The sequence below is a fragment of the Elaeis guineensis genome, chromosome 15 (genome assembly GCF_000442705.2).
Source record: "Elaeis guineensis isolate ETL-2024a chromosome 15, EG11, whole genome shotgun sequence".
Lineage (NCBI taxonomy): Eukaryota > Viridiplantae > Streptophyta > Magnoliopsida > Arecales > Arecaceae > Elaeis > Elaeis guineensis.
Genome location: NC_026007.2, coordinates 16,917,815 through 16,941,104, shown reverse-complemented (window position 1 = coordinate 16,941,104; position 23,290 = coordinate 16,917,815). Strand labels below are relative to the sequence as shown.

The 23,290-nt window shown below is 38.3% G+C and overlaps 1 protein-coding gene across 17 annotated transcripts in view; it reads right to left on the bottom strand.

The window, feature by feature from the left end:
* Nucleotides 1–20,819, bottom strand: part of LOC105057907 (uncharacterized) — a 95,311-nt gene extending 74,492 nt beyond the window's left edge. For 4 of the 17 annotated variants that reach the window (XM_073248985.1, XM_073248984.1, XM_073248986.1 and 1 more), the window contains exon 1: nucleotides 20,486–20,817. Coding sequence is in view for 6 of the 17 variants with exons in the window: in XM_073248981.1 (XP_073105082.1) it covers nucleotides 20,486–20,621 (136 nt within the window). In the remaining 11 variants the exon portion in view is untranslated. Of the gene's footprint in view, nucleotides 1–20,485 lie in introns of all 17 variants that reach the window. The other 13 variants (XM_019855203.3, XM_019855201.3, XM_073248990.1 and 10 more) reach the window with 11 other exon arrangements.
* Nucleotides 20,820–23,290: the final 2,471 nt, after the last annotated feature.

Below are 23,290 nucleotides of genomic sequence, written 5' to 3'. Positions count from 1 at the left end.
CCCTAGCTTTCTTGGTAAAAATTCATTTTAGAGCTTCACTTCCCTATTTTCAGGCTGAACCCACTGGAGTATCTGCTTCCAGTACAAGCAAGGACATAGATAAGAACATAACACATGAACATCTTTAAAGTCTTGAAGACACAATCACTTCTAGACACCTTTTGCATCAACATATCTCCCCTTTTATACTGCCTTTGAGCATCTAATAAATTTAGGGACTTCAGCATGAAGAAATCATTCATTTAGATATCGCATTCATGCATTACATAAAAAGAAATATTTTGAAGCAGAACATTAGATTAGGCCAGCCCCAATGATTGATGCTCTTGTAAAATGAGTCAAACTCTAAAAGGACAAATTAAAGCACATTATGCGGCACTACATGAAGATGTTCGCTTCTATCTTATGATATCTATTCTTCAAAGCATGTAAATGAAGGATTCATTGTATTTCATGTGAACGGGAACAATATAATTGCAATGTAAGAAATACACATGCACCCTTGTTTTGGAGTACATGAACATGTTGCTAGATGATAATTAGTTCCAAATTTTAAAGTAGCAGTCCACACTGGACTTGAGCTGGTAGAGAGGGCATCCATACACCCCAAAATCCAACAGCAGGCCCCAAACTACCTACATAACACCTGATCTGGACCACTTGAACCTGAAACACGGGATGCCACTCAACATTAAGTGAAACAGCTATTAACCATTTTAGGTTTTCTATCAAGGTTAGGGAGGGAGGGGGGGGTGGTGGTTGGGTGGGGGAGAGAGAGAGAGAGAGAGAGAGATAGTTGAACTCTCCAAGTGTCAGTTTGAGGAACTATATTTCTATACCAAACCATAGACATTGTTGTCTAAACATATTCAAATGTATGAGTTGTTTGTTTGTTAAATCAATTATATGCTTTGACTGTTTGATCTGGAAAAGAAAATTTAGCATAATTCATTAATCCACTGGTAGTTTTTAGTATAATAAATTGCAAATAATTTAAGGATGAAACTATTGGACATAAGAGTCACAGAATTTCGATCAATGGTCTCCATATATTAGTACACCTAAAATCCTATATATTCAATCATGATATGTTTGAAAAGCTCATATATGTGGGTTAGAACCCAAGAGAAAACCCAAAAAGGCAAATGAAGAGGGTGAAATTCAGCATAATGGTGCACCAACAATATATCATGTTGGTATGGCACCGACCAACGACCGGTAGAGTCTTGAATCTTTATATTTGAATCCTTGAGCACTTAAAGATCAAACATAATAATGGACAAAAAGCACTGCATGGTAAACCAAGGAAAAAGAAATTTCTGTAGAGGACACCAAGAAACTTGAATATCAAGTTAAGAGCCACAGTAAAAAGTAGGAGAATGCCGTGGATAAGGAACATTAGAAGGTAAATTTTATGAACCAATTTGGCTTTATGCTGTGATATATGGCCCATAGTAAAACCTTGGTGGTGGAAGAAAAAATCAGAAATTTTCTTTAACTTGTATGACATGCGATGGGTTTTAATATGGGGTGATGAAGAAAAAAGGAGTCCTATCGACAAACTTTAATGGTGGTAGATCAAGAAATCTGAATCACGGATTAATATGAGATCCTAGAACTATATGAAAAAAGAGTGCCCTACAAGCCAATCGCATGAATGATGCGATAGGACTTTTCTTTATAAACTTCCAACTCATGTAATGACATTATTCATTTATTAATGAAATGAAGCATTGATTCATCACCACAGCTGCATCTTATTGTGTTTAAGATTATGATGAACCCCCATAAATTAGGACAATGATTTTAGGACTATGAAGAGTTCATGCCTATGAAATCTAAAACCTCAAAACCCTAATCTTAAATATTCATGGTCGTATGAACATTGGGTTGGGGATCAATGTTCCAATAAACTGGCACATCCTATATATGCTCGATGGAGAGGATGGCTAATTTCACAAGTCACTTATGTAAGACACTAATACAAAGATGTGGATGCTCATTAAGGAAGAAGTTCACTGAATTGACTCGCCGACAGAGAACATCTTATGAAGCCTTACTTGCATGTCAAAAGATGATTCTCTAAGTAGGAGTTGTGTAAGTGATCTTTAGATCTAAGACCACCACGAAATCTTGTGCACATGAATCCATATTTTAGTTCATATCCAGACATAGCATTTAGATATGTACGGAATGTTCTGGATATGGTGGAGTGTGTATGGAGGTTGTGAGTCAGTCAACAAGAAATCGATCACTCCTATTAAGAGGAGATGACATTCTGTGCATTCTCATCTTTAAATGACTCAAAAAGTTTTTGACTAAAGCAGGATGAAGATTAAAAAGGATTTCTAATGCTTCATCATCGAAGTCATCACTGATTGATAGAGAATCGATATGAATATGTGTTTGAGTTTGGCATGATTCTATACTCATAAATATATTCGGAATGCAGGATGATCGAGGGATTGAATTGCACGATAACTTATCACTGAATGGTATATTTGATATTTTTACCAAATTTCACATCTTTTAGGTAATCATGATATGTTGCTAGACGTCAATATTGACTTGTAGATTTGATCAAATTAAAGAGTTTAATTCGATTGCCAATTAAAAAGAATTCTAATTGCTAAACTCGGATTAGCACGGTTTGGACCTTAATCGATTGGAAAGATTCTAATCAAATTAGATCAACTTACATCCGGAGCTACTGCTGGCTAGATATGGAACCCAATGGATCACACACATAAAAAAATTGACCAAGGATCCATTTGATATGGTTGATTGAAATTTTAAATCCAATCGGTTTTTCAATAAGCATGCTAGCACATGTGAAAATCCTAGCTCTTTGGAAGATCAGATTTGATCTCAAACCTTACTATTTAGCTAACCCAATTTGATGAGCACTTAGATTAGGTCGAGCCATTTGGAGGCAGCCCAAAATGGGGTGCGTCAAGTCTCATCCACGTCAAGAAACCAAGAGTCCAAGTGGTTAGGGACTCTTGGCGCTAAAATGAAGTGGGGCGCATGCCCACTTTGTTTTTAATGTAGAAGAACCAGAGTCCTTCTGCTCTGGGTCTCTGACCCATATGGCATGTAGATCAGCTCTCTAACCTCCTTGGCACATGTTTTAAAGCATGAAGTGACTTTGACTGGGCGTGGGATGCCTAGCTCTTCTTGGTGCGCATGGGTGAGAAGCTGATCATACGAAGATGTCGTGTGAAGAGTCCTTTTGCTTTTAGCAGGAGGCACCCCTTATTTGCTTATCTTATCATCTGAAATCAGATTCGAATGCTCTTACCATATTGCAAGTTTTGGATTAATTTGATTACTGAAGGGATGCCTATGCACCTCTTCTTTCACGCACGCAAAGGAGGAGTTGTGGAATGACGTATCCATTCTGAAAGACTCCTACTTGAAGAGTTTTATCAATCTGATACGTTGATGTGATAAGGTGTTTCAAATGGGGCGTGACTTCTCATTTGGCGCTCCCTCTGGTTCTATAAATAGAAGACGGCAGATGGGTTGATCATTCAATTCCTACAAATCCGATCCACTTCCTCTCTCCCACTCTCACAACTCTAGTTCCTTTTGGACAAGGTTTATTCTGTTAAGACAAATCCATTCCTATTAGGACAAAAGGTTTAAGAGGTTCTAAAGAAGGAGGTCAAGGCCAGAAGGAGGTTCTGAGAGGTTCAGACTCAGGTCTGGAGGGTCTAATCAGTTGTAGGCTGGTCGAGTTCTAGGGGCTAGAACTCTTAAAGCAAGGTTAAAGGGCACTGTCCTTTGATCGGTTCCTGTGTGAATCATCGTTGGAGGATAGACACTTATGTATCTTGTGAAAGTAATTCTTCACCAAATCAGAATTTAAAAGATATGCTTCCTAAGACTTCTTATAAATCTATGCTTTGATTGTTATTGTCAAAAGTTCCTGGGTTCTAGGGTTTCGATGCACCTAGACGTTTGAATGAAAAATTTTAAATACCTAGACCTTTTGCTATGCCACTGAAACCCAACAATGATATCAGAGCCAATCTTGATGAATACAATTAAAGGTTAACATATAGTGTCGATTGTGATCTGCTAGGATTTCAGTTTGGTTCAAGTTGGACCAAGAGTTGAGTTCGATTGAACATTCAAACACTTATCTATCTTAGAGATATATTTAAATGCATTACTTTAAATTATATTATCATGATTGAAGTATGTTTATGCATCATTGTGAATGGTTAAAGATAGGATGTGCATGAGACCATAAAGCCCTCCTTAAAAATTATATTAAGTCATAGTGGTGGAAACCAAAAGCGAATCGAGTTTGAAGTTGATTGATTGATTGGTGACTAAGCAAATATTCAAGAGCGATGGTTAATTAGGACCGTTGCGAAAGCACGGGGAGCCTCCCATCAATCTTAAACTTACCTGGCCAATTGGATTAATTAGTCTAAATTTGAGATGCTTAGTGTTAAGATTACTACACAAATCTTCCTTCATGCTAAGCCAATACCATATCAAAAACTATAGTAGGTTTGTTGTGCAACCACAAGGCTTACTATGGGGATTGATATGGATTGTCTTGATGTATAGTAGATGCTTACGACATGTTTAGATATATTGGTTTGTTACGCAACCACAAGAGCAGTGTTACTCAAATATAACTGTATGAAAATGAAAGATCTGACTTAACTAAAACATTATAGTTTGTTGTGCAACCATAAGACTATAGATATTTTAGAAGCAAGAGTATGTTAAGAATTGCATGAGATGTAATTGAAAAAAAATTTCTACCTTTAAAATCATTAAAAGTTTGTTGTGCAATCACAAAACTTTTATGAGGAATTAGAATCTCAATCCCACTAAGAAACTAGATTATGATTTCTTGCTTACCATAGGTGAAAACTATGGTATCCAATAAAATAGTGGGAGATATAACTAAACAGAAGACCTCATCTAATTATGCATGTCATCATGAGTGGTCTGCTTATACTATTATTCTTAATTCATGTAGATTAATTCTTTATTATAGCAACTTCACTCTCATTGCGTGGCATCATTGATGCAAACATATTGATTGATCCGAACTATGTGGACTGGTTGAAGAACTTGCGAATTAGATTTACACAAAAGAAGATCTCCTATATTCTGGATATTCCTAAACCTAGTCCGATCAATGAAGATGCTTCTGAAAAGGATCAGGCTATATATAAGATGTGACAGTCTGATAGCATGGCTGCAAGAGTATTATGTTGGCCTCGATGAGCAGAGAGTTATAGAGGCAATTTAATAACGTGGATCCTCACTCCATAATCCTTAATCTTAAGGAATTATATGGAGAACAAAGCCAGAAAGCTAGCATCTTCAAAAGGAAGAAGGCAAATAATGATCTTACAAATATTACCTGTTATTATTAAGGCAAGATAGGACATTATAAGAAAATTTACAATAATTAGCTTGCAAGTTTGAAGCAGAGTACAAGTATTGCACCGAAAGATATATATATAATACAGACCTATTTTTCATTAAGTGCCTCAAACTCTGATATTTGAGTATTGGATATCACCTTGCACATTTGCAATTCATTACAGCGACTACAGAATATCAGAGGACTGAAAGGAGGTGACCTCGAGCTTTTCGACGTAAGTGGAGAGTTCATTAATGCAGAAGCTGTGAAAACCTGTATGCTCAAGTTACCTTCGAACAAGACTTTGAAATTAGAAGAGTGTTATTACATACCTAAGGTAATTAGAAATATTATATCTTACCTTTGTTACTAAAACAAGGTTATGAAATAAAATTAATGAGCAATGATTGCTCTATTTTTCTTTCTAATGAATTTTATGGCAGTAGTTATATTGATAACAATCTTCTAATCCTTGCACTCAATAAAAATATCTTTCATATTGGTAGAAATATAAAAGAAAAAAGAGATGTGAATGTCATATATCTTTGGCATTGCTGTCCTGATCATATTAGTGAGTCAAGGATAAACAAGTTGTATAACGAAGAATTTTTTGACCTCTATGATTATGAATAATTAAAAACTCATGAATCTTGTCTCATGGATAAGATGACCAAGATTCCATTCTCTGGATATGGAAAGAGAGGGCAAGGGAGTTGTTAGTCTTCATACATTCAGATGTATGTGGACCGATGACAACTCAGATTAAAAGAGGATACTCCTATTTTATCACCTTTACGGGTGATCTATCAATGTTTGGATATGTGTATTTGATGAACACAAATCCGAAATCTTTGATAAGTTCAAGGAGTATCAGAGTATGATCGAGAAACAAACTGAAAAAAGTATCAAGGTCCTTCGATCTAATCGAGGAAGAGAATACTTATCCAGTGAATTTCTCGATCATCTCAAAGATAAAGGTATTCTCTCTGAATGGACCCCTCCTTATACACCATAGTTAAATTGCGTAGCAGAAAGAAGGAATCCATTCTATTGGATATGGTGCAGTCCATAATGTACTTCACAAAACTTCCAATATCTTTCTAGGGATATGCCTTAGAAACTGCCGCATACGTATTGAACAGAATGCCTTCAAAGTCTATTGCTAGTACTCTATATGAGATATGGAGAGAAAAAAAGCCTAATCTTAAGTATCTTAAGATATGGAGTTGTCCGGTATATGTCAAAAAAAAATTTAGACATAAACTTAGTGCTACATCAGACATATGTGATTTATAGATTATCCCAAGGAGAGTATGGGATATTATTTCTACCACCCTACTGAACAAAAGATGTTTGTTAGTAGGTATGCCATTTTCTTGGAAAAAAAATTAATCCAAAGAGGAGCAAATGGGAGGAATGTTGAACTTGGAAAAGTTCAAGACCTACAAACCATGCCAGAAATACCTATGGTTGGACCACAAGGAGATCCTCAACCAGAAGTACCAAGGATGAGATACATCCATAATATACACCTCCTCTCCAAAGGTCAGATGGAGTGCGACAAGCGCCTCTAAGATATGGTTTTATCATTGGGAAAGACAATGAGATCAACATCATTGAGGATGATAATTCACTGATCTATTTAGAAGCTGTCATGAGTAGAAACTCAGATAGGTAGCTAGACATCATGAAATCCAAAATAGACTCAATGTATACCAACCAAGTGTGGACTTTGATTGATGCGCCTGAGGGTGTGAGTCCAATAGAGTGCAAGTGGATCTTCAAAAAAAAGATCAGAGCAGATGACCAAGTCGAAACCTATAAAGTTAGGTTGGTGGCAAAGGATTTCAGGCGAAGACAAAAAATTGACTATGATGAAACCTTCTCACCAATGGCTATGCTCAAGTCCATTCAGATTTTGCTTGTTATAGCTGCATACTACGACTACGAGATCTAACAGATGGATGTCAAGACCACTTTTCTCAATGATAATCTTGAGAAGAGGTCTATATGACTCAGTCAGAGGAATGTGTCGCAAGTGGGAGGGCAAATCAAGTATCCAAGCTAAAGAAATCAATCTATGGATTGAAGCAAGCTTCAAAGAGTTAGAACATCCGTTTTGATATGACAGTCAAAGAGTTTGGCTTTATTAAAAATAAAGATGAACCATGTGTGTATAAGAAGATAAGTGAGAGTGCTATTGTCTTCTTGATTCTGTATGTCGATGATATACTACTCATTAAGAATGATGTCCCAATATTATAATCAATCAAGATTTGGCTATCAAATAAATATTTTATGAAAAATTTGGGTGAAGCATCCTATATAGTAGATATAAAAATCTATAGAGATAGATCTAAAATGATGCTAGACTTGTCCAAATCTCGATACATAGATCTTGTATTGAAGAGATTCAACATGGAGGCAAATAAAAAAGGCTACTTGCATGTAAGACATGGCAGACATCTCTCCAACAAAATGTATCCTAAGACACCTAAGAAAAGAAAAAGAATAAATGAAATCCCTTATACTTCGGCTGTGGGATCGATCATGTACGCCATGCTATGTACCAGGCCTGATATAGCTTATGCTTTAGACGTAGCTAGCAGGTTTCAGACTAATCCAAGAGAGAATCATTGGAAAGCAGTGAAAAACATTCTCAAAGTTAAAACTAAAAGGATATACAGACTCTAGTTTTCAATCTGATCCGGATGATAGCAAATCAATATCATGATATATGTTTACTCTGAATGGTGGAGCAGTGAGTTGGAAAAGTTTCAAACAGCCGACTGTAGCTGACTCAACTACTGAGGCAAAATACATCGCTGCTAGTGAAACTGCCAAGAAAACTGTCTGGATGAAGAAGTTTATCACTGAATTAGGGGTGATTCTTGAGATAGAACAATCAGTGCCACTTTATTATGATAATACTGAAGCCGTTTTTCAAGCCAAGGAACTTAGGTCTCATCAGCACATCCTCAGACACTTTCACCTCATTCGAAAAATTGTTAAAACAAGATGTTGTCTTAGAACAAGTTAATACTAAAAATAATATAACGTATCCATTCACTAAGGCTATACGATAGCCGCTATTTGATCGCCATCTCGATTGTATGGAATTGAGATACAAAGGCGATTGGCTTTAGTGCAAGTAGGAGATTAAAAGAAAAGTACCCTACAAACCAATCGCATGAATAATGCAATGGGACTTTTCTTTGTAAACTTCCAACTCATGTAATGACATTATTTATTTATTAATGAAATGAGATATGGATTGATCATTACAGCTGCATCTTATTGTGTTTAAGATTATGATGAATCCCATAGATTAGGATAATGATTTTAAGACCAGGAAGAGTTCATGCCTGTGAAATCTAAAGTCCCAAAATCCTAATCTTAAACATTCATGATCGTAGGAACATTGAGTCGGAGATCAATGTTCCGAATAAATTGGCACAACCTATGATGCTCAATGGAGAGAGTGGCTAATTTCACAAGTCACTTATGTGAGACATTAATACAAAGATGTGGATGCTCATTAAGGAATGAGTTCACTAAATTGACTCGCCGATAGAAAACATCTTATGGAGCTTTCCTTGCATGTCAAAAGATGGTTCTCTAAGTAAAAATTGTGCAAGTGATCCTCAGACCTGAGACCACCATAAAATCTTGTGCACATGAATCTATATTTTGGTTCATACCCAGACATGGCATTAAGACATGTACAGAATGTTCTGAATATGGTGGAGTGTGTATAGAGGTTGTGAGTTAGTCGACAAGAAATCGATCACTCCTATAAGAGAAGATGACATTCAGTGCATTCTCATTTTTAGATGACTCAAAAAGTTTTTGGCCGAAGCAGGATGAAGATTAAAAAAAATTTCTAATGCTTCATCATCGAAGTCATCACTGATTTATAGAAAATCGATATGAATATATGTTTAAGTTTGACATGATTCCATACTCATGAACATATTCAGGATGCGAGATGATCGAGGGATTGAATTGCACGGTAACTTATCACTGAAGGATATATTTAGTACTTCCACCAAATTTCACATCTTCTGGATAGTTATAATACGTTGCTAAACGTCAATCTTGACTTGTAAGTTTGATCGAATTAAAGAGTTTAATTCGATTGCCAATTAAAAAAGTTTTAATTGCTGAACTCGGGTTAGCACGGTTTAGACCTTAATCGATTAGAAAGATTCTAATCAAATTAGGTCAACTTGCATCCGAACCTACTGCTGGCTAGATGTGAAATCCAATAGATCACACACATAAAAGAATTGACCAAAGACCTATTTGATATGGTTAATTGAAATTTTGGATCCAATTGAATTTTCGATAAGCATGCTAGCACGTGTGGAAACTCTAGCTCCTTAGGAAATCACATTTGATCTCAAACCTTGCTATTTGGCTAACCCAATTTGATGAGCACTTGGGTTAGATCAAGCCATCTGGAGGCAACCCAAAATGGGGCGCCTCAAGCCTTACCACACCAAGAAACCAAGAGTCCCAAGTGGTTAGGGATTCTTGGTGCTAAATGAAGTGGGGCGCATGCCCATTTTGTTTTTAGCATGCAGAAGGACCAGAGTCCTTCTGCTTTGGGTCTCTGACCCATATGGCATGTAGATAAGCTCCCTAACCTCCTTGGCACATGTTTTAAAGCATGAAGTGGCTTTGAATGGGCATGGCATGCCCGGCTTTTCTTGACGCATGCAGTTGAGAAGCTGATCACGCGAAGAGTCACATGAAGAGTCCTTCTGCTTTTGGCAAAAGGAGGCGCCCCTTATCTGCTTATCATCTGAAATCAAATTTGAATGCTCTTGCCACATGGCAAGTTTTGGATTAATCTAATTACCAAAGGGACGCCTATGCACCTTTTCTTTTGCACGCACATAAGAGAAGAGTTGTGGAACGCCGTATCCATTCTGAAAGACTCCTGCTCGAAGAGTCTTATCAATCTAATACATTGATGTGATAAGGTGTTTTAGATGGGGCATGACTTCTCATTTGGCGCCTCCTCTAGTTCTATAAATAGGGGGTGGCAGATGGATTGTTCATTCAATTCTTACAAACGCTATCCACTTTCTCTCTCCCTCTCTTACAACTCTAGTTCCTTTAGGACAAGGTTTGTTCTTTTAAGACAAGCCTATTCCTATTAGAACAAAAAGTTTAAGAAGTCCTAAAGAAGAAGGTCAAGGCCAGAAGGAGATTCTGAAAGGTTCAGATTCAGGTCTGGAGAAGGGTCTGATCAATTAGAGGCTGGTCGAGTTCTAAGGACTAGAACTCTTGAAATAAGATTAAGGGGCGCTGTCCTTGGATTGATTCTTGTGTGGATCATCATTGGAGGACAGACACTTGTGTGCTTTATGGAAGTAATTCTTCACCAATCAGAATTTAAAAGGTATGCTTCCTAATACTTCTTATAGATCCATGCTTAGATTGTTATTGTCCAGGGTTCCTGGGTCTTAGGATGTCGATGCACTAAGGTGTTTGAATGAAAATTTTAAACACCTGAGCCTTCCGCTGTGCCATCAGAACCCAACAGGATAATCTACTAACATTTAAGAATATTGTTATTTCTAGACTTTAAGACATACATCAAGATGCTAGATAATGAACCCAAATTGAAGAGGAAATGGAGTTTGATAGTCTTAAAATCAGTTGAATCAATTTGAGATATAATGTGTGCATTGACAAAGCTCCAATTATACCTGATAGGCAGGTTTTACTCTAAAGCAATTAACTTTGCTATCTATTCACCATTTATGATTTTGTAAAGTTTGCGAAGGATGTAATCCTTGACAGGAATATCATTGAAGGAAGAATGGAACATGGCGCAACTCTCAAATCGAGGGTGGATCATTGAAGAGTTCCAAAAACCCATCAGAAAATTATCTCAAACAAAAAAAACCCTGGAAAAATGATGAGAGTCAAAGATCTAATTAACATAGAATTTGCAAGAGCCAATACGATATGTTAGAGACTGCAACCCTCAGTTCTATTCATGAAAATTAAGAATTCATAGTGAAAATAAATAAAACTATATCTTAGAAAATAAATACTTTATATTTGGTCAAGAAGGGATTTATTAGCAATATACCAGCAATTTGGAAATAAAATGGGATTTATCATGCAGAGGATAGGTAAAAAGAAAAGGAAGGTGATCTTAAGGTTCATGAAACAAAGCAATCACTGACAGCCAAATAAGATCAATTTGTGAAAGACCTTTGGTAAGGATCCCAATGATCTGAAGACCTCCCGGGTAACAATTGCTTCCAATGTGCATGATTGTGCTGAAATGGAAGTCAAACCTAGATATGGACAAGAATCCACTCATAAATGGTAGATGTCATTGCTAGAGGTAGTTATCATGAAATGCAGCTTCTCTCATTGATTAGACTCTAGCCCCATCTTTTCCAGATGTAACCAACATTATTGCTCATGAATCCTGATGCTGTAACTAATAGTCCAACCAATACAGACAGTGTCTCTACAATAGATCCATGAATAACCAGATCTACTAGCTAAATGAGCATGATGCATCTGTGTGCAAACATAGATTATCCCTTCAAATCCCATGCAAATATTAAGAAGGCAAAGGATGTGGTTTGGCATTGAGTGTATGCATCTCCACCAAATTAGGTTACACCACATTCCATGGAGTCCCTAAATCAAGCACTAAAGCACAGGGTATCTGTTTGAAAGAGACTATCGTGCAGTAATAGCTACTCAATTTCTAATCATCTGCACTGTTGGTTACCAATGCCAACGGACCAACTAGGGCTGAACAAATAACCAAAATCCGAAGAAACCCACCCAATCCGACCCAACAAACATCAGTTTCGGTCAGTTGAAAGACTTCAATCGGGTTGAATCATGTTAGGATTTGTAAAAAATTTGATTATTTATGGTCGGTTCGATTCCTACATTTGTAACCCGTTTGAAACCAAACCCAACCGACCAATGTCGTATTTCAACACTTTGGCTATTTGGCATTCGGCCCACACTCCGTCACCCATTTGGCATTCGGCCTTCAAAACTCAGAAACCCTAGCACTCTGGCCATCTCCCTTCCTCTGCTCCTCACTCTCTCTCTTTGCTCTTTAGGGTTTGTCAATGGTGGCAAACCCTTTGCCCTCCTAGCTGGCAGGAAACCTGCATCCTTCCTTCTCTTGTAGACTCGCAATTCCTTCGCCTCGCCCCCTCCCTTCCACAAGGCTTGTTTCTTTGTTTCTTTTCCTCAGACTCACAATTACCAACATGAAACATCCTAATACAGCATTATATTGTTCGGTTCAGTCTTGTAATTAGGTCCATATATTTGATTTCAGGCCACTTGAAAGCTGCTACAGTGCAGGTTTGAAGTGAAGCATTGGCCAGTGACCAGCAAGCACAGCTCTACACCCTCTGCCTCATGTTATTTTCCCCTCTCTACTCCTAGTTTATATTCTACTATTTACTATTTATTTTGTTTTAGGTATCCAATTTGTTCTAGATCTGGGTTCTGTTGTGCTTGATTTTTGTTTCATTTCAGAGATAAGTTCAATGACACTAATGTTTGGCTTTGGTTTCTTTGTATTTGGTTACTTATTTTTGTTTGGGTTTTTGTTTCTCTGTATTTAGTTACTTTGTTACAAAATCGATGGTTACATACTTACATTGCTTTGCATTTTTTTGGGTTTTCTATGATTCTCAAGAATGAGTCTATTCCGGGTTTTTATTCTTCTTCCTTTTTAGACTCCCGCATTCATCATTCTCTACTCTCTGTTGGGCCTTTCTTTTTCTGAGTTTCCCTTCTCTGTAATTTGAGTTTTTGCTTCATTTGGATCATATTTCAGTTTTTTCTGGTTTATTTTTTTTCCCATTATTGGGCTTGTGATGATGTTTAATTAGTGTTGCTGACTCTGCTAAGTGTTAAGCTTTATTCTGATAATAATGGCTTTTAAATAAGCAACCTGAAATAGTATGCCATGAAGGCCCCAAAATACATCCTATTTTGATTTTAAATTAATTTCTCCTATTGTTATGTCTCTTTTTTTTTTTTCTAGAACTTGTAAATTAATTTCTCCTATTGCTATTGGCCTTTTACAGCATTACCAATAATCAATTTCTCTATTTACAGTGATTTTCTCTGTTTTCTTCTATTGATGGACTATGGAGGCTCAAAAAGATAAAGGTGCACCCTCTCCAGCACCGCCTGCCGCTGCAGCTGACAGCAAACCACCCAAACCTGCTAAGAAGAGGAAGCCTAATGCTAATGGCCCTCGCAAAACATCTCCAGCATGGGATCACTTCACCAAGGTACCTGACAATAAGGTAGATCAGCCTACTGCAGCCTGCAACTACTGTGGAAAGAGGTATCTTTGTGACCAAAAAGTGCAAGGGACATCTAATATGCTTTCTCATATGAAAATATGTCCTAAGTATCCATATGCACTAAAATCAGATCCTACACAACAAGTTTTAGACTTTCAACCAAAGAAAGATGGTCAAGGAGGTAATTTAGTCACTGCCCCACAGGTTTTTAATGTAGAGGAATGTAGGAAAGCTATCGCTATTTTTGTGATTGTTGATGAGCAGCCGTTTACGGTTGTTGAGGGGTTTGGGTTTAAATATATGTGCAAAAGGTTGCAGCCCCAATTGCATGTTCCTTCTAGATTTACCGTGGCTAGGGACTGCTATCAGTTGTACTTGAATGAAAAATTGAGGTTGAAGCATTTTTTAAAGTTTGATTGTGAGGGAGTTTGTCTTACAACTGATTGCTGGTCATCAGTTCAAAATCTAAATTATTTAACACTCACTGCTCACTTTGTGGATAAAGATTGGAAGCTGCAAAAGAGAATTTTAAGTTTCTGTCTTATTCCAAATCACAAGGGTGATACCATTGGGAAGCAAATTGAGACTTGCTTGAATGAATGGGGTATTAAGAATGTTTCTACGGTGACGGTAGATAATGCTAGCTCCAACGAGGAGGCCATATCATATTTGAAGAAGAAGGTGAGAAATTGGAGAGGTCTGGTATTGGATGGTGAGTTTATGCACATTAGGTGTTGTGCACACATTCTGAATTTAGTAGTGAAGGAGGGATTGAAGGATCTCGATTCCTCCATTGAGACCATTCGCAATGCTGTGAAGTATGTGAGGTCTTCTCCTGCTAGGCTTGCTAGATTTAAATGGTGTATTGAGCAAGAACATATCTCATCTAAAAGACTAGACTGCCTTGATGTTTCCACTAGGTGGAACTCAACTTAATGCTAGAAGCTGCAGAAAAGTTTCAGAAAGCATTTGATAGGTTAGAAGATGAAGACACTGATTATCTGGTATATTTTGGAGGTGTTGATGATGACAAAAATGTGGGTCCTCCAAATTATCAAGACTGGGATAACACCAGGGTGTTTGTCAAATTTCTTAAAATTTTCTATAATGTGACCTTAGCCTTCTCTGGTTCCTTGTATGTGACTTCAAATGGTGCTTTTCATCAGCTGGCTTTAGTTCAAAGTGAGATAAAGAAATGGAGCTGTGACCTGGATTCTCTATTGCGTTTGATGGCCACTGATATGAAGAGGAAGTGTGATAAGTACTGGGGGAAAGTTGAAAATATAAATCCATTGTTGTTCATTGCAAATATACTTGACCCTAGGTAGATGCTGGCTTATATAGATTGGTCATTTGCTGATATTTATGGTCCAACTTTAGGTAAAGATATGACTGCAAGAGTGAAAAGCCAATTGACTAGGCTATATGAATGGTATTCTAAGGCATATGAGAAAGTGGGGGGTTCAAGTGAAGATACTCAATCATCACAAGGACTGGAAGCTATAAATAAGCAACCTGAAACAGAGAAAGCTGCTGATAAAGCAAGGGCTGAAGCATTCAGATCACATTTAAAGGAAGGTTTAAGCATTGAGTCAAAAAATGAGCTAGAAAGATACATATTTGAGCACCGTGTAGATGATTCAGATGATGACTTTGATGTCTTGAGCTTGTGGAAATCAAATTGCTCTAGGTTCCATGTTCTTTCCAAGATGGCGCGTGATGTCTTAGCTGTCCCGATATCAACAGTGGCTTCTGAGTCAGCTTTCAGTACTAGGGGCAGAGTGTTAGATAATTTTAGGAGTTCACTGTCTCCTAAGATGACTGAGGCACTCATTTGCACACAAAATTGGCTAAGACCCACAATATTTGGATTTCAGGACCACGAATTCATTGAAAACCTTGAACAATGTGAGATGATTGAGGCAGGTAAATCCTTTATTTATTATTGCAAAAGTTTACAAATACTGGTTTTATCTTTATATGTAATTATGTTATGTATTTAAGTGAGCATTGTGAACTGATACATTGTTTTTTCTTATGAATTTCTAGAACTTGCAAGTGGAAATGGTGGTGCAGGTGTAGGTGGAAGTGGAAGTGGTCCAAGTGAAAGTGCAGGTGGTGAGGGTGACCAACAGCCTAAGGCTGTTGATTAACAATTTGACATAGGTTCAGTTAGTGTGCTGTCAATGCAAAGGTGCCTTCTTTTTTGGTTGTTAAGGTGCCTTTTTTCATTTTGTAAGTAATATTAATCTAAGGTACAGTTGACAGCAAGGTATACTGAACCGGTACCGTCGGCCGTTTTGGCCGACCGGCGGTACGGTTTGGTATGGTTTCATACCGTACCGAACTGACGACCCGAATCGGAAGAAAAAAAGAAAGAAATAGAGAGAAATAGAGAGAGAGAAAGAGGAAGAAAAAAAAGAGGGAGGGGAAGGAGCTGGCGGGGCAACCGAACGGCCTCCGACTGGCCGCCGTGGCCGTCGGAGGGCGCAGTCCACGCGCATGGCGCCGCAGGCATGAAACAGGGGCATCACCCCTGTTTCGCAATTTTTTTTAAAAAATATGATTTTAAGTAAAGTCGGCAAACGATTTGCCGGCTTCACGATTTTTATTTTTTTTAAAAAAAAATTCTTAAGTCGGCAACCTAATTGCCGACTTCATAAGTTTAAAAAAAAAAAAATCGAAACAGACGTCTGTTTCAAAAAAGAAGGGGACGGAGCCGCAGAGGGGCTCCGCCCGCTCGACCGCCCTCAGGCCGTCGGCGTCGGCTCGCCGGCCATCGAGAGCCTCGCAACAAAGGCACCGTCCGTCCGGTAGGTTCTCCGCCTCCCCTCCGAGCGCTCTCTCTCTTTTTTTTGCTCTCTTGAAAGCCCTATCGGGCGATACAAGGCTCAGAAGCCCTCCGACGGCCACAGCCGGCCACCGCCGGCCTCCGACGGCTCCCACCTCCCTCCCTCCCCTCCCCTCTCTCTCTCTTTCTCACTTTTCGTTCCTTTTTCTTCGGTACCGTCGGTGTACCGATTTTACCGACCGAATCGTGCCGGTTCCCCGCAAGTCCGTTACGAGATGGGGTGTACCGGTCGGTTCGGCACGATATGGCAAACCTTAGTTGACAGTAAGGTACCTTTTTTGTTAGTAAGGTGCCTTGATTCATTTTGTAAGTAAACTCTCTGGTACAGGTTCAGTTAGTCCTGTAATTAAGTTTAGGGAGGTTATTTTTTTGGGTACAGATCTGGTACAGATTTAGAAAATGGGAATTATGGTAGATTTGCTGATTTGGTATAGATTTAGTACCGATTTGGGGAATTGAAAATTGACAATTATGACATGTTATGTACTGACTTATGGATGTTATGAAATTATTGTATCCTAGTTTCTATATGAATTGAATGGTGTATTGTAACTTATAAGGTTTAGATCTCTTTTACAGTAAATTGATAAAAAAAAAAAGTAAATGAGCTTGAGTAGGCCAACATTAAACTTATAATCAACATTGGGTCAACATTGAAGTCCAAACCAACATAACCCACCCGAACCTGCTACAAATTATTAACTTCGGTTTCAAACGGTTTATACATGATAAACGGTCGGCAGCAGGTTGAATTTTTTTCAATCCGATTGGATTCGATCGGATAAAATTTTTCTCTCAACCCGACCCATGCTCTGCCCTAGGACCAACATTGGTATCTCCTTTGAGCAAAACTTTAGTAATACCATTATTCTGCTCTCCATTATTTTCATTAACAATTTCCTCTCCAAAGACTATATTTGCCACATGAAAACTTACTGGCTCAGCATCCTATCTTCCCAAAATGGTAGCATGCTCCACTTGCTGCCTAACCTCACTCATTCTTGTCTGGATTGTGGTGGTACATATTGTGCAACCTAACTATGCCTGGCAGGAACAACATCTGGGCTATTATTTTGAGTTTTACTCTTCTTTGTGATGCTTAATAAGTTGACCTTTATCTCCAAGACATCAGATACAACTTCTTTGATGTCCAGTGTTCTTTTCCAAACATATCATCCTTTTGTCTTCTTTGAGTCTAATACGAGATTTGGCAGCTAAAGTCTCCAAATTGTGCAACAAAACCATCTCCATCGCCAACTCATGGAACCAGTCATTATGGCTTCATTTGTCATCCTACTGCAACTTGTGGTGCTGAATCTGCAGCATCTTTTTGCATCTCTTCTGCACCATATACATTCTCCTATATGTCAGTCTCTCTATCCTGTCATCTAATATCATCTCGCTACTGCCTCCACCACATAGAAGCTTCCCTTTTCAAATTTATGTTGTGAATTAAATTCAATGAGCATTTGACATATAGTGCCTCACAAATCAGTTGTTGCAAGTATCAAATTGGTCCAATATGTTCTCAAAATCCATCTTTCCCTATAGCTTGCCACCTCCAACCACACATGCTTCTCTAATAATTTGTCTAGGTGTATCCTCTGAAAATGATCTCTCATCCTTCAGTCTGAAATCATCTCTGGCAAGTTGCAACAACTCTGTCTTAAATCATGCAAAGATTCAGGAAAATCTTTCTGCTCCATTCAGTGCCTCCTAGATTGAGTTCTTCAGTTGCTAGGAATCCTAATTTAGTGCCTAACTAGCTCACTAAAATTTTTTCCTCCTGTTTCCTTAGGTCTGACTTGGCATTGCATTTAGCTGCAAAAGACTTTGAGTGCTTTAAATATCCTACTGAAGGCTTTGAACCATGATGGATCATCAGTCACAGTGTTATAAGTCATTGGAAAAATAGGAGCAAGCAAAGGATTTAGTGCAAAGGAAAAGTGAAAATCAGGTTAAATGATGGCAAAGTAATGCAGCAATAGGATTAAGGACTAATTACCACAGTATCGGGAGTTTATTGGAAGTGACTAAAGAAGGTCAGGTAGATTTTTGGTTGCTGTATAAATGCATAAAGCCTTAGGGGTTTCAGTAAAAAAAAAAAGTCAGAAGATTCAACTAATCCAGAGATTAGGAAGCCTCTTACAACATAAAGCTTTAAAGAACACAAGTACGTGCTGTCCAGAAAATCTACATTCAGAAATTTGCAAACTTACTGAAATAATTAATAAACTTTAAGAAATAATAAAAAATGTGTGCATGAATTATAAGGATCTTAAATTGGGTTTGGAAGGGGTTTATTAGCAAAAACATTAGCAGTCCACAAGTACTCGCAGAAAGAATATCAAGAGTTCAGATAAAAATTATAAACCTAGGTTAAATATGAGATTTACCTTGATGATGAAAAATATCAATTGTAGAACATTAATTTGGATAGGTGAACTATCATTCACCAATCAGTTGAAAACAGTAGAAAATTTTCAACAATTAATAAAGGGAATGAGGAAACGATTAGAAGAGAACAGATAAGAAGATTAAAATAAGAATTAAAAATATGAGAGGGAGAGCAGAGTGGCTTTCTTGAGTTGAAGAATAAGGCAAAGCCTTGATTCTTGTCTGACTGGCTTCGGATTGAATAAGTATAAATGAAATAACCCCTTAATTAAAACCCTACATCCCCAATTTCTAATTACCCAAGCTGTCCTTAGATTGGCGTGGTTACTAGTAGATTCGGACCCTCTCCAATTACTAGAATAATTGGAAGATCCAAATCGTGCCATCTCAGTTATTAGTGGATTGATTAAACCTTGTCTTTATGGATAAAAGGAAAAAAATAAAGGAGAAAAGCTAAGAAAAGAGAACAGCATCATTCCCCCACAACATGCTCCAAGGAAATCTAACCTAGTCAAGTCCCCTATAGCCAGCCTCCTACCATCTATAACTCTGCCTTTACCAATGTCATGCCATGTACAAAAACGTAGGATGTAGGCCAAAAAAGGATGAAGCTTATGAGAAAGGATTTGACAAAGCTTACCAACATAAAGGATATGGTTCTATATAAATTTGAAATTTGAAAGTGGATTCAAATAGCTAAACCGTTAGAGATCTTGCCTCAATAAAGGAGATCATTGTCTCTAATGTTTAATGCAATTTATTTGTATCGTCATTCATATAATTTCTCTCCTGTTCTTCGAATATATAATTTTGCTCCTGTGCAAAAATCAATTTATATCATGCTACGTAGAGCTTGTCCCAGAATACAGATCCAAGCAGCCAGTGCTCCCACGAAGATCATGCATACAATAATTTGCAATACCTGTGGAAAATTAGCAAATAAAAACAGAAAAGGACTGAGAAAATTATATGTCGTCCACAACTATATCTATTTACTCCATTCCTAGTTCTACGATGTTCTCTACTCCACGACATTCACACTCCACCTAATCAAACCAGACGCAGGCCTATTATAACGTCACTAACATAGCATAAATACTCTAGAATACTTCCTAGTAAGTAAGCATTCCCAAGAAGAACTTGATATATAAAGTGTCTGAGTTACAAAACAGAAAACTCTAGGGGTGTGCTGTAGTAACAATCGCATTAGCAGAAGGAAACCACAAAATCTTTGTTGAAGCAAAAAGTAATGACACAGCATGGGAGAACAGAAACGATAAAACAATATTGCACAATTGTCTGAAAAAAATATGAAAGAACAATGTGTATTCCTTGTTGCGGATCCATATGAAATCCATGGAATTAGGGAAAATATTTGTCTTATCAGAAGTCAATATATGAAGAGTGCACGAGTTGTTTAAATAGAACGCAGCATTGTGATCTCTAGGCCCTAGCAACCTCATCAAAATGCGAGAAAAATATGTGGAGTTATTAGCATCAAGAGAAAGAGCGCACCGGCTGCGCTCATGTCCGAGAAAGCGTTACAACCCTCAGACAGCTTCAATTGAGGCTTCTCCTTCTGCAGGACCGGAGAGCAGCCGAACACCTGGCGCCTTGGAAGACAAGTGGAAGACCAGGAAACGCAGAACATGGATAGGAAGCCTAAGTAGTCCTTTGAGGAGGTGGAGGAGGCGGGCGAAGGAGAAGAGGGACGGTACTGGTGGGAGGGGGAATGAGAGGTGAAGGGCTCATGTTATTCTTGTGGCGGAGATGGCCACGGAACAAACGGGTTTTATCGGTTTGGTTCGCAGGTCCCCGCTTTCGCTAGAGCCACTTGGACCGGCGTGCCAGTTCTGTCCGTTGAGGTCCAGAGGGCAGGGAAAGAAGACACGGAGGATTGCGAGAAGGGAGTTCTGGTCCTCTCCAAGTCGATAGGTTGATTTTTACCCGGAGGGAGTGTGGGTCAGGCGAGAAACTTTCACTTTTGCTTTTTCCTAATTTAAGACGCGTCGTCGCAATTTTGGACGTTCCGAGCCTTCCTGCGAAAGCTGAGGCTTGCGAACAAAGTCGCGGTGGGAGATATTCGGCGGGGATGGCAACGGGTAAGGTGCCCACAAAATTTACCCTACCCATATCCAAACCCGTTTAAAGTGACAATCCGAAGCCCCCCACCCCCATCTCAATCTTGATTGCAAAATTAACTAAAAAATCCCAAACCCATCCCACTTAAAATTAGTATACTCATCGGATATCCAAATCCATCCCATTTGGATCGAATTATTCAAGTATCCTAACCGGAATAAATCATGAGTGTTGGGTCTCTCCCATTATGTGGTGGCCAGTGCAAACTACCATGACAAATATTGTCCTCCAACCATATTTTTTTGGCCAAAAATCTCCCAAACCCCATAAAATATCATGCTTCAACCAAGATTAACCTTTCAAAGCCTTAAGAAACCAACTTATACCACCAAAACTTGCACGAAATTCTAATTATTCCCCAAAGTAGGCAACCTAAGAGGGGATGAATTGAGTTTCTTAAAAAATTTAATTACTAAAACTTATGTCCAAAAGTAAATTGAAGAGTATTTGTGATGTGCTTAACAAAAAATAATTAAGCAGTAAAAAATAAAAGATAAACACAGCAACACAATCACAAATAAGATTTATAGTATTTCAGGACTAAACTCAGTACCCACATCTATTCTTCCGGTCAATCTACTTAAAAATTCCAACTATAACCCATCAAAATTATAGTTCGATTGTTTTCATGGGCTTACAATCTAATCCAGTTAGTTTTTTCTAACTCACCAATTGTTATAGCCCAAACCCGTTTCAGCCCAGCAGATTAAAGCCCAAAACGAAAAAAAAAAAAAAAAAATAGGGGAATTCAATATCGGGAAGAAGACTCCCGATGGGAGTCTCCTTCTCCGGCGAAATCCGGACGGAATCAGGACTCCTAGGACCCCTCGGAGTCCTAGGGTCCTCTATAAGTAGACCCCTCCCCCTTGAGACCGAAGAACGGCCTCCTCCCTCTCTCTTTCTCTCCGTTTTTCCCGAAGAAGAGCCGCGGACACCGTTGTGAATTCCGTCGTGATTGCCCGCCGACGAAGTCCCAAGAGGCCGAGGTAAGTTCTTCTCTTTTTTCCCCTCTTCCTTCCTCTTTCCCCCGTGCGTTGTGCGCGGTGGCCGGCGATGAACGTCGCCGATTTTTGGGTCGGGAAAGACCCCTGTTTTTGGGCTTATTTTCCTTGAAATCTCCGGCGCCGGCGATCGGAATTGACCGCCGGCCCTGTTTCCTCCATGACTGGGGGAGATGGCCCGTCGGCCACCGGCCTCCGCCGTGGCAGCCACGGCCCGAACGGCCGATTGAGGCCTGAGGACAAGAGTCCTCTGTTCCGGCGCGGGAAGAAGAAGAAGAAGAAAAAAAAAGAAGAAAAAAGAAGAAAAGAAGAAGAAGAAGAAAAAGAAAAGAAAAAGAAGAAAAAGAAAAGGAAAAAAAAAAAAGGGCTGAGAGAGAGAAACTCTCTTTGCTCTCTCTCTCTCTCTTTCTCTCTCTAGATCATAGGATTTATGGAATTAATTTATTATTAAAAAAAAATTAGCAATAAAAATAAAAATAAAAATAGGGTGTCCATGGGTTAATTCGAAAATCGGGATGCTGTCGACGAATTGATCCTAGTGGAGATATTAGATTTTAATAATTTAGTTATTTTTAATTTGATAAAAATTTGATTTAAAATATGATATTTGACGTATCAGGTTCTGAGAAGGATTTTCGAGATCCCTAGAATTTTTAGTTTGGACTTTCTTTTGAGGTAAGTAGTGTTTACTTTTACTGAATTTATCTGGTAAATTATGAATTAAATAAATTTATGCATGCTTGCGATTGTAATTATTTATTGAAATAATTGTTGAAAATTATTTATGATGAAAGTTAATTGTAGAAAATTATTTATGATTGAAGTTATTTGTGGAACAATTATTTTGATGATATATGATCTCAAAGAATGTTATAACTGATTTGATTCGAATATCAATTAATTTTATTATTCTTGAAAATAATATATGAATTGGAAGACAATATGAAATTGACAACCTGACTGTGTTGAGGACCCCGCCAATGGGGGCATATACGTTGGCAATTGACTGTCCTGAGGATTTACGTCGTCAGTAAGACCAGCGACATGTCGCCAGATAGACCAGCGACATGTCGCCAGATAGACCAGCGACAAAACCGCCAGTTAGACCAGCGGTTCCAAAGGACTTGGCTGTCAGATGATTCGCAGCCCACCGCAAGCAGATATGCGGTATTATGAC